The 12,230-nt window shown below is 40.8% G+C and overlaps 1 protein-coding gene across 3 annotated transcripts; it reads right to left on the bottom strand.

The window, feature by feature from the left end:
* Positions 1-4,008: 4,008 nt before the first annotated feature.
* mdm4 (MDM4 regulator of p53) lies at positions 4,009-12,042 on the bottom strand. 3 transcript variants are annotated; one of them, XM_086291970.1, is made up of 11 exons: positions 11,887-12,042; positions 10,945-11,032; positions 10,787-10,861; positions 10,552-10,685; positions 10,384-10,433; positions 9,868-9,932; positions 7,270-7,366; positions 7,036-7,196; positions 6,679-6,873; positions 6,496-6,564; positions 4,009-6,408 (listed from the first exon to the last, which is right to left on the bottom strand). In XM_086291970.1, exons 2-11 carry the CDS (start codon positions 11,014-11,016, stop codon positions 5,839-5,841), a joined length of 1,488 nt encoding a protein of 495 aa, XP_086148096.1. In that variant the 5' UTR covers positions 11,017-11,032; positions 11,887-12,042; the 3' UTR covers positions 4,009-5,838. The 3 variants fall into 3 exon arrangements, with proteins under 3 accessions (XP_086148096.1, XP_086148095.1, XP_086148097.1); XM_086291969.1 differs by lacking the exon at positions 11,887-12,042 and adding an exon at positions 11,544-11,828; XM_086291971.1 differs by lacking the exon at positions 11,887-12,042 and adding an exon at positions 11,544-11,828 and having other exon boundaries at positions 6,679-6,858.
* Between the last annotated feature and the right edge of the window lie 188 nt (positions 12,043-12,230).

Below are 12,230 nucleotides of genomic sequence, written 5' to 3'. Positions count from 1 at the left end.
GTTGGAGTAGAAAGTGTAGCAATAGTTCTGTAACCTTTTCCAGCCTGGTGGGCTTCAATAAGCCTTTTTTCTAAAGGACCTTAGAAATCTCATTTGTGCATGGTAAGATACAGTCCCTCAGACATGGCAATGGATTTTTTTTTTTTTTTTTTTAAATAAAAAGGACTGAAGACAGATGACTTTTTTTTTAAATTAACTTCTAATCCTCAATGTGTTCATAGACTTGCTGGTGTATTTTTTTCACTCTATAAATAACAGTTATGTTCTGCTTGAATCACTGAGTTCTGTGTTTTACACTTTTAGGATTTGTGTAAAAAATCTGGTGACCTGCTTGGATGTCTAAATATTTATTTAGATCATTCAGAATGAGTCAGAAAGTTTAACATTTTAAAGGAAAAAGACACAGGAAATTATGAATTATTTTTTTCCACATGCAAAAAATAAAGTCTCATTCCTGGCCTTTCTGTACTCCTGGAAAGCAATATTCAGTCTGAAATCCAGACTCATGCAGCATTATTATGTACTAGTTTCATGCCTTTGGGAGAGAGCATTGTCACCATAGTGACAGCAACACATGTCCAAGTCTGTCGTCTCAGAGACTGTCGCCATGAAAACTGCACATCCATTCCTAAACTCTTTGATATCAGAGCTTTTCTTCCAGATTACGATGAGGTTATACTTACTATAGAGCATTAATGTTGTATAGGATCATTATGTGGAGATGTGACAAAGCAGCCGACTCCTCCTCGACAATCATCAGTGCATAAAACACAATGAGAGCAAATTAAAATATTCACGGTCAGATCTGATTACTGCGCTGCTGTGTCCCACTATTTCTGTTGAGTAATGACCCTTACATAAGTGATACAGTTTGACGACCCCCCCAAAGGTGATGTGACACTACTATGGCCTGGCTAATCATCAGGAGAATACTCCCATTCATTTATACTCAGAATGAAGTGCCCCACCTGTGTTTGCACAGGGCTCTGGAGGCCTGGAGAAAGCCTTCTAAGTCAGGGTAGGGGGAACAGTAGTTCTGTAGCCCAGCCATGCTGCTGGTCACTGGGGCTTTTATTGCAGAGTAATCCCCTACAACAAACAGAATGGCCGGCATGTGCATACGCAGCTGTCGCAGTCTTAGTGCAAGTGGTGTCATGTTAAATCACAGGAATGGACTGAGCCCCTGCACCATCCGCTGCCCTTCCCTTCGCTGGCATCCCACTCACTGAAAGGCTCCAGCACACAGAGACAAATACACATACATACTCATGCCTATGTGCATAACCCACTTCCCACTAACATACTTTGCAGCACATGGCAGCCCAAAAGTTATTCCCTGTAAATAACTTGTGCCCCCTTGCTACAAACAACCAGATTATTTCAATGACATATATTCAGAGGACTTATGATAATCAAAGCAGGTATCACAGGCAGGAAAACAAAGTGACATTTACACCCTGACACTTTCCAAGTATAAAGCACCATTAGCATAGTTCCTCTGGGAAATTCTGAATCCCTCTGAAGCCAGGTATGTATATAGTATATACTGTTGGATGGCTATGTTTTAAACTATTTCCAGTTTTTCAGTCCAGCTCTGTTATCTTACTCTGCTACATTTCAATCATGCCCCTCGCTACCCATCAATATCCTTATTTTTAATCTACACTATCTTCAGGCCTTCTTCCGTATTCCTGTCTTTGTTTTTCTCTGGTTCCAGTGACCTTCTCCCATGTCAGCAGAGGGACAAATTTAGCGGCCTAGTTTCTGGAGCGACCAAATAGTCGGACACAACAGAGGGAATGTGTGTATTTGTGTGTGTGTTTGTATATCTGCATGGAAATTAGAAAAGAAAGAAAGGCCCTAGCCCCACAGATACAGTTATAGATATCCAGACATGTACTATCCTCGGGGTATGAGACAAAGGACACCAGAGGAATGTATCACAAAAATCTATATCTTAAAATGAGTTTTGCATTTATGACATCAACAAATAAACCGATTAATGGCAGTGGCTGCAATAAAACAATAAAAATAGGCATAAGAATGGAAGTAATAACTATTTTCCCTTCAGGAATAATTGCATACGCCACCGAGGATAAAGAAAGAATGTGTTAAGTTATTCTGGGATGTTGAGATGGGAGCACTGTCGCCATGGAAACATGCAGATCCTTCACCACTCCCTGGGTCTTGTCATTCTAGAGCTGCCAAGCTCCGGGTGCCATGTCACCAGGGGTGTTATGCCATTCTTCGTCTCTACTCTCGGTGACGCACCAGATGCCACATACAAAGCAGCAGGCCTAGACTGTTCTTGAATTAGCTACAGAGTAAAGGGAAGCATTTCACAAAACATCAACACCTACCTACCAGCTCGCATGTGAGGTCTTCAGTGGTAAACCACTGGAAAATAAATTCTTTAAATAAAGCACATGAGTGGAAATTGGAGAGAAAAAATGTCCGTGAGTATTGTTGTCTTTCTATTTTGTTTTACCCCACTGCAGTTTTGACCAGAGGTTGGTAACCTTTGCTATCCAAGAAGCCATTTATGAGTAACTAAAGGGATGAATCAGTGTTGGATCTATATATAAGAGACAAACAAGCAAGGAAGAACATTTTAATTGTATCTTTAGACAGTTTTTGTTAGCTGAATTTACAAAAATGCCAAAGAAAATAGTTTAACAGGCATCAAATAGCATTTTTGCACCAATGAGGTGACATCTCAGTATGGTGTGCAGTGTGTCCTTAAAACATTTTAGGAAACTGGACAAGTGGAGGACCAAAGAAGAAGTCACATTCCTAAAAACTATCTACAGCAGTATCTCAATATTCGTAAGAAACAGAAAAAATTACAGCAAAGATCTGAGAAACATATTTGGCTCTTCAGTTGATCCATCTACTGTGGATGGCTGCCAAGCCAAGAAGACATTCTTAATGAAGGGAAACAGGGAGAAAAGACTGAGGAATACCAAATTACACAAGACCTGGACAGTCATGGATTGGCCTCCCCAGAGCCTGGACCTCAACATTATTGAGGCAGTGTGGGAGCTTTGAATGCTCTCCAAAACGCCCAGAGAACTATTCCTGAAGACTGCTTTAAAAATGACAAGAGATTTTCCCTAAGAGAGTTCAGAGTTGTTGCAGAATAAAGGTGGTGATACCAAATACTGATTTTCAAGCTCATTGCAATTCTACAAATTGTTTTTGCTTTATGTATGTTTCAATATCTTGCTGCACCTATTTTCCATTTTCCTAATAAATTATATAGTCTTATATAAAGACTTTTCCCAAGTACTGCACATCCATGTAAACTGCTGCTACCGAGATTCAGAAATATTCTGAGGATAAGGCACCAGAAGATAGACGTAAGCCACCTTTTAGTTAAATTTTTTTTTACAACAATTATGTGGATAAAAAAAAAAGTGGATTAAAAAAAAAGAAAGAAACATAGCCATTCCAAGTGGAAATACTTTGATAATTATTACCAACAGTTTGTTCAATATAAGCATTAAAGGTTGCTTACATATATAGATAACAATGTAATAATGAAGAATCTGAAAGTTAACAAATAACTTATAATTTGAATAACAAGCTGTTGCGTTATGACTGCATATTTGGGACTGGAGAACAGTTTAACAGGGGACTTTCAATGAACAGGAAATACACCCCAATGAGTAATTGGTAAATAACTCAGGTGTAAAGTAGCTGCAGTGTTTATACAGAATTTGGATAGCAGTGGTGTTACAGAGGCATACACAGTCGAAGGCAGGGCGTATGCCCCAATTCTCAAGAACAGGACAAAAATAAGGCAAGCACGAGTAAGCAGGAAATGAACAGTGAGTAAGCAGAGGAGAGTCGCAGGTGCTGGAGCCCAGTCAAGGAGGAGAGGATACTTGACAGCTGGCCTGTCACACACAATGACTTATTCAACTAAAACACAGATTTCACCAGTGGGTACCGTACACCAACTGTCTCTCTGGTGAAGTAGTGAACAAAGCAGACAATTCCCAACTCTTTCTCGCTTAACAAAACATGTTTATTCCATAACAAAAAACCCCTATAACTGCACCATGTTTTAGAACATTATGGTCTTAATGTGACAAATTGGGATGTGTTAATCAACCAGTATCACTGGTATTAAGTGTTTCATTTACATGAGGTCTGTATTTAATGGGAGCCTTTTCCCCCTTGATGTACAATGCTAATACTTGTTACAATCTATAATTCATCTTTTATTGCATTTACATTACTAATATAGTTCTGACACCAGCTTTGCGCTGGATCTGATTAAGAGGCATGCTCTATATATATCCATTACATGTTATTACAGGGACTGTACAGTTTCTGTAGGCAACGGTTACAAGACTGAAACCTCTCTCCACCTCCTGGCGGAAAGACTAAGCACAAGTAAACATCAGCTCAAACACTTAATATACACACTGTGTTACGCAGAGCCAAAGTTAAATGCCTAAAAGTCACTGAATAATAAGGAACAATGTATTTATTCAAGACCGTTCACACACTCAAAAAGTACCATCTATGTGGTCCACAATCTTCAAATAAAGCTGAACAATCCAAATAAAATCTATAATACACATTTCTGTATAAAGTCATTACATGGCAGTGTAACGCTTAAAATAACCCCTGTGAAGCCATTTTCACTGAGGGTACACCTGGTAACTCAGCCGGTTTCTTCTCTCTATTGTTAAATTACAAATGCAAATTAGATTTGTTTTTTTTAACAAGTGCACCATTTTCTGTTTGCTACGAGCTGACCACAAGTAAAACAATAAATAAATACAATACCTACATTTTAAACAGGTTCCAGAAATAATCTAAAGTACTCCGAATTATAATATTTAAACACGAACCAACAACATTATGACATAACTTACTGCAGGCATAGCTGTCAGAGGTTTGACAAATGTACATACTGAACACGTTAACAAATTACCAAGGTTCAACAATTACGGTTAATACTTCAGCTGTGCATTACGGTCTACATTTACATTTCTGGCTGCAAGAAACTAGACTTAAGTCACCATTGTATTTCACAATACATTCACATGTGCTGAGAGTACATTGATTTTGGGAGGAAACTTTCAAGCCTGAAACATCTAAAAACAGATTTAGAGTTTTTCTTCGTTCAGCTGCTTTAAAACTTACATTTTAGAGCTGTGTTATGTAAAGAGATGCAGGAGGGATTAAGACAAAAAACAAAACCCACAAATAAAGGGACAGCTCAAAGAGACCTGTACTTGCATACCTGCATTTATTATTCTGTTCAGTTTCTGTCCAGATGGACAAAGTAAATTAATGAAAAACTTAAGCACATCCTAAAATTTCCAGAAATAAAAATCAGCACCCAAAAACTGCACTATGAATAAGAAATAATGAAGAAAAAAAAAAGGCCATAAACTTTTAGAGGGAAAAAAAACAAAACAAAAAACAAACAAACCCTTCATAACATAAAATAACTCAAACTGTGTGTGCCTATGTGATAGTTTTAATAAATAAATAAATACTTCTGGATTTGTATGTCCCTTATTTAAATGTGGCACCAAAACAAGCATTTCGTATAGTGAACTGTTAAGACTGAGGTTTCATCTAACAATACTTCAGAGGCAGTGTGACTCAAATAAACCATGCAACAGAGCAAGATTCACCAAGTGCTATATTTTGTCTCTTTATAAATTTGACAGTAAGGTGCAGAGATTTTATGAGTCCACAAGCAAAGACTGGTACTAGGAGCTATGCAGCTGTATGGTTGAATGTTGTTGAAAAGTTTGTATTGTGATTTTTTTGGTCAGGTCCCCAGGACTTTACAGATGGGTTGTGTGCCCTTCACAGGATGAATATTTTAATAACCTTCTGGATTATCTTCCCACATCCTGGACAAGGAGCCTGGAACTTATGTAGCCTCCTTGCACATGGAAAACAGGTAAGCAGGTGAGCAGTGCGTCCGTGTATAATATTTCCATTACGTGGCCGCACTCGACAGAGCTTGCAAGGCTCTAGCAGCGCCTCAGGCCTAACGTCCTCAACCTCCATGCCCAGATTCTCTTGACTGTCTCCTTCAGAGAGCTGCTCATCTTTGTGGAAGACAGAGGGCCTCGGACCTTTGCCTTTTCCCATTACCATTGTTGGCAATGGTCGATCGGCGGTGGAATGTGAAGGGAGGATGACAGGATCAGAAACTGTCCTGCTGCAATCTGGGACATCAATGCCCGTGTCGCTGTCATCTTCCTCATCGTGGGTAATGAGTGAGCTGCATGCTGGGATGTCAGGAACAGAAAGGGAATGCGCAAGCCGAGGGACATCTTTATACCAGTTCTTCCTTAGAGCCCAGCACCGAACACAGTACCTCTGGAGAGGTATGTTGTATTTTCGGCACTCTGTGCACTGCCATGCATCCTAAGATATAAACACAGCATTCACAAGACTGATATAGTTTTAAACAAATGGCTGTAAATGAATAAACGGAGGCTCAGAGATACTGACCTGTGTGGAGATCTCTGTATCAGTATCATCACTCAGACACTGAGAGTCTTCATCTGGCTCCTCCTGCATCTAATAAATACACATCAGATCACATCACCTCTCCACATTTCTTAGTGAAAAACATTTTATTGGCAAGAAAGAAATATATCACAAAATTTAAAAAAAAGAAAGAAAAAGACATACTTCTCTGTCTGCTTTGTCCTCCTTCATTCCCCCATCATCATCCTCCAGTGGAGGCTCTCCTTCTCTGCTGCCTTCTTCCAGAGCAGCCTCTTTCATCTCCACACTCACCTGTTCACTCTCGCCCTCTGTGAGGAACCAGAGGTCGTCAGTGGTGTCCGACACAATGGCCGTATCCTCTTCCTGTGCAAGAGACAGCTGACACATCAGTCAGACCACCACTGTTATGATCTGATTTTTGCCATTTGTCAACAAGTAATGTCTGTTAGTTTTCCTAAGCTTGAAACCTCTAAAATGAACCTTATTGCCCATTTTTAATTATACTGGGTGGACTTTCTAGCAGCACGTGAGGTGTCTTACTTGGTTTGTGTGGATGTCAGTGGAGCCATTGCTCCTGCGGCTGTAGTTATTACGGAGATTACCCAGAAACCACCAGGGCAAGCCAGAGAGGTCCCACTCATCCAGAGTAACATCCAGCTTGGGTCGCTTGCAGGCTGAGCGTTGCAAACCTTCAAGAGAGTCTAAGGAGGTTTTGAACATTTAAACAGTGTCTTGTAACGAGGCTGTTAAGTGTGCAATGGACTATTTGATTACCATCATCTGGTTCCCGAGGTCGTCTCTGGGAGGGGGTCTGCAGGAGAGGCCCATCACTACCAGCCTCCAAACCTGCTTTCACCACACCTCCACACATCTGTAAAAGAAGAAAATGCAAACGCAAGAAATTAGAACACAGAGCCGTGACTGGGTACTTGGAGGACTCGCAGCTCCTTTTCAACATGGCCTCTGTTTACAGGTGGGGTGGGATGGCACAAGGGACAAAGGGCTGGGCAATTTGGGTAAGGGCCAGTAGGGAGGGAGTTCAAAATAATTTAGGATATAAATGCAAACTGAAATGTTGAGTGCTGGGTAAACAAAGCAGAAAGCAAAGGCAAGGAAAGCCAGTATACTAACAGACAGGTGAATAAACAAGAGCATGATCACACAATCCACCGCAACTCTAAATTCGTTGGATTTAATACATTTATTCCAAGGTATGTACTGTTGTCTCATTTTTTTTTCTTAAATGAACAATTTGGCACATTTGTCAAAGCAAAGAAACAGACGCACACAGAATTTAAGTCTAAAGTAACATCTACCAGACAGTAGGGGTGCAACGATTCTCGTATCGATATTGAACCATTCGATACAGTGCTTTCGGTTCGGTATGCATATGTATCGAACAATACAAATGTTTTAATTTATTTTATCAACTTTCCTTCTGACGATGCCATTTGTGTTGAGCGCTCAGTGGATCTGCGCTTGACAGTGCAGCCTAGGCGGAGCAGTCGAACGCAGATTCACTGACCGCAGGGCAAGCAAGCGAGACAGAAGCTAAGCTCTCCTTGCAACATGGCAAATTGAACCTCCCCCACCCTCATTCAGATCTGGCCTTGGGAACTATTTTGGTTTTCATGTGACGTATGACCCTGAAGGTATGGACAAAAGTAAAACAGTATGTCGGATGTGCCACGCAATGCTCAATTACATTGGTGGGAACTAGTGCGTTAGCGCAGTTTGCTCGTTAACGTGTTGGCCATCCAGCCCCACGCATGGGGCGATCCGCGGTAGCTCGTTAACGGAGATTTGCCGTGTTGTGGCGTTAATGTCATTTCAACGAGATTAGTGCTGTCCACACTAGTGGGAACAATGAATATGACTGCACATTTACGCCGACATCATCCTAGTGCAAAGACAAGTGGAAGCAGACAAAAACAAGCACGCATGCTACAAACTTTACCCGAGTCATTTAGACAGCTGTTAGCACATGATTCTCCTTATGGGGACCTGATATATTTAATATGCTGCTGAGAATATAGCCCAGAAGAAGCGTATAGTATAGCTTTTATTTTGGAAAGAGACATTTCTCTGTAATAAACTCTTTTCCAAAGATGAGCGATTTCTCGATCAGATAGATTTATTTTTTATTACTTTGTTTAAAAACTGTACTTTTGAGTTAAAATATATATATTTATAATTTCAATAAAAAAATGACAAATTAAAAAGGCATGAACATTTTTTGTATCGAAAAAAATATCGAACCGAACCGTGAATTTTGTGTATCGTTGCACCCCTACCAGACAGATCTATTATTTTAATCACTAAAATGTAACTAGGAAATATGCAAATTCAACACTTAAATTATCATCTGAAATTTGATTCAATAGCATTCTGAGATGGTTGTGGCACATGCAGCAACCTTTAATTTCATAAAAAGGACAAATATCTTAATATAGCTCAATGTTGCGGCAAACCAAATTATATACAAGCCACGAAGTAAGATCAAAGAGGATTTGGGGAGGGATTGGAAAGAAGGGTGCAGGAACGTGGGATTAGGTGAAAAGGTTTAGGGCAGTCAGACCTGTGGGTGATCAGGAGCTGTGATCCTCCAGTTCGGAGCAGAGAAGAGAACTCTGATACAGACAGAGACAGTGACTCTGCCCCCCCATCCAATGGGTGGAACTGGTGGGTCATAAAACAGTGATGAAAAGCCACCAGACCAAACCAAGAATGGGGTTGTACAGAGACGGTGCCACTCTGTACAACTGCACACCAACGAAGACAGCAGCCCTTACACCACCTTCCCCAGAACACACAACCCAGTAGAAACTAAACTTATACTTTGGGCAAAGCACTTTAAAACAGAGCCCAGCCAAAATAAGATTTTTAAGACTGATACTTGGGGATTTAACCTCTAAATAAGTTATTGTCAGGAAAAAAAGACAACTTGTTATGTGTAGTTATTTGTGAAAAAGCAAACTGTTGAATTATCTTGTTTTATTATGACAATAAGTCATGAAGTACCAGTTCATGCTCTGCATAACTGCTCTGACCATCTAGGTATGTTTGCTGCCAGCAGGGAAGTTGCAGAGTGCCCTCTGGTGGCCAAACTATGGAACATCAACACTCATGACATGGTTGAAGCACACTTCTCCATCTCCTCTTTACTTTTTAATTCATCTGCAGTTATAAATGCCAATATCAATATACGTATAAGTAGCTAAAATTGTCTGATATATCAGTCGGGCTCCATTTAAAGGCATTATCGGAGTGGCTGTGCACTTATTTTGTGACATTGTTACAAAAAGTTGTGTGTAGTGAAGCGAAAGCAGGTAAGGGTCTCTGTTTCTTCTGAGCACCATGCTTCAGCTTTACCTGACCACGATCCTCCACTCCGCCATCTACACATTCACGGCCCACAGAAAGATTCTCTGCAGCGTCTGCATTTCAAATGAGACACAGTAACAGAAAAAGGACATCCCCCCCCCCTTTAATTATAGCATTGCACACTCTCACTAAGGCCCTTCAGATATGAAGTTTAAGCAGGGGAAAGGGGTCCATCTGGGACTGTGCAGGATCCCCACATCCTCCAAGCGATGGACAGCCTTTCACAATCACTCATAATATAGTCAACAAGATGGTCTTTGAATATACATGGAATGTTGGTATACCCACAGATCTTCTCATGTAATTTAAAAAAGCCACAATATGATGCAAATAACAGTGAATTCAATAAGGAGCACAGGAAGAGACATACTTTGACTTCAGACACCCACAAATGAATCCACAGATTGTTTTGTTTTTTGTTGATTCCACCTAACAAAAATATAATTTCACCAGAAAAAAAAAATGTGCAAAGGACTTAAATCAATAAATGAAAGAATCACTTACCAGCACAGTCAATAACAACCAAATACTTCTTCAGCATTTCATACACTGGGCTGTAAAATGGGAATACAAGCATTTAAAATTAAGATTTTTCTTCTTTTTTAAAAATGTATAAAGTCCAGATACAAAGCAGAACCAACAATGAGCACAGGTTTTGGTTAAGGTAATTACCTCGGGTTTTTAACAGAGAAGCTCTCCACTTCCAGCAGCTCTCCCAAAGGATCATCCTGGCAGTGGACTATGTGCTGCCTCTGTTTGTCATACAGTTGCTTCCCCATGATGTATTGGCCCAAGTAGTGCATCACCTACACAAAGCAGAAGATTTCTTATGTTCAGGCTACATTTGTACCTTTGGAATGACCACGTGACCGATAGCTCTTTTTCAAAGTCACACTAGACAGCTCACCTCTTTGAGCGTGAAGATATCCTCCTGGGCTCCAGCCACACGCAGTATTTGCAGGAGAGGAGCTTTTGGTTGCACCTAAATGGACAACAGCACCGCCGCTTAGCATTACATGTTATATATGAGGTAACTGAATGCTTGTAGTTGCGTCTTAACTGCACCTGATTCCCTTCTCCCGGTAGCGTCCTGCATGACGAGCTTGATGCCGGAGTCTGGGCTGGTAGGGAGCTCATAGTAAACGAACTAAAGCTGCAAAGCAAAAATTACAACACGCATTATAAACGACTCACCCATTCAGCAGCATTCCACAGCTTGCTATAGTCACCGACTTTGCACATCCCACGCAACACCAGCGCCTACGGCGCCAAACGCAGCTTAGCAATGTCAAGTTATTGACAGACTGAAAAATTCTGACAATGTTTATAGTCAGTGCCAACTAGGCCGAGTTAACTTCCCAATCTGAAACCGTCATGGCCTGTCACTTCTCACACTATTACTTTCCCTTTGGCGCCCTCACAAAACAAAACTAAACCAGGCGAGCCAACGCCGAACATATGGCACAAAAATGTAAAAGTATAGGTATTGCTGTGCACATACACACACACACACGTGAGCTGCAGCCTCTCTAGACATCTCTAGCAGGTGGCAAGGCTGCTATCGCTACAGGCAAACGTGTTAGCTAACATAGCAGCAGCGCTAACGATGGCTAACTTTGGAAGCTAGCCAGTTACTCAACAATTCGCTCCTAATATTAACTCACCGTGAGGAGCTGACATTACTTCACAGCCAGTACATTGCTTCGGGCGCAGTATTGGCTTAACAGCTGGTCCGCATCGTAAAGACGTATGGAAAACTGAAATGCTGGCTTTTTAACACTAGCTAACGCTAGCAACCAGGAGACAGTTAGCTGAACTACAGATTCAAAATGATGACTGTGGCTACTCAACTTCCGCATGAGAAGCCAGAATATGGCTCCCCCTACTTTTTAAAAATATTACTTACAGAGGCATTTTTCCCTTTTTAAAACAGTCTTTTCAGATTAAAAGCATGTTGTAAAATACAATGATTTAAAAAAAAAAAAAAAAAAACTTCAGCGAAAATACCCTGTTCAGTTTAGGAAGCGTTTATGAAGCATAAACCACGGAGTCCACTTCGAACGGTGACAACACGACATCCCAAGAAAGGAATGGTTTTGCTGGTTGTGGCCACAGACCTCTCCAGGCCGCAGGTTTTAAATATCACCCTGGGTTAACACACCTGAATCAAATGATTAATTCATTATTAGACCTCTGGAGAACTTCAAGACATATGGAGCCATAGCTAACTATTGAGGAGGTCATTTAGCCATTTAAATCAGCTGTGTTAGATCAAGGACACAAAACCTGCATGACACGGGCCCTTGAGGCCTGGAGTTCCCCCTCACCCCTGCCGTAGAAGAAGAAGGCTC

This window comes from Aulonocara sp. 'chitande type north' Nkhata Bay, linkage group LG5 (assembly GCF_057382095.1).
Source record: "Aulonocara sp. 'chitande type north' Nkhata Bay isolate Kocher_YH1m ecotype deep benthic linkage group LG5, A_spYH_male_GT1.1, whole genome shotgun sequence".
Classification (NCBI taxonomy): domain Eukaryota; kingdom Metazoa; phylum Chordata; class Actinopteri; order Cichliformes; family Cichlidae; genus Aulonocara; species Aulonocara sp. 'chitande type north' Nkhata Bay.
This window is presented reverse-complemented; position numbering and strand designations above follow the sequence as displayed.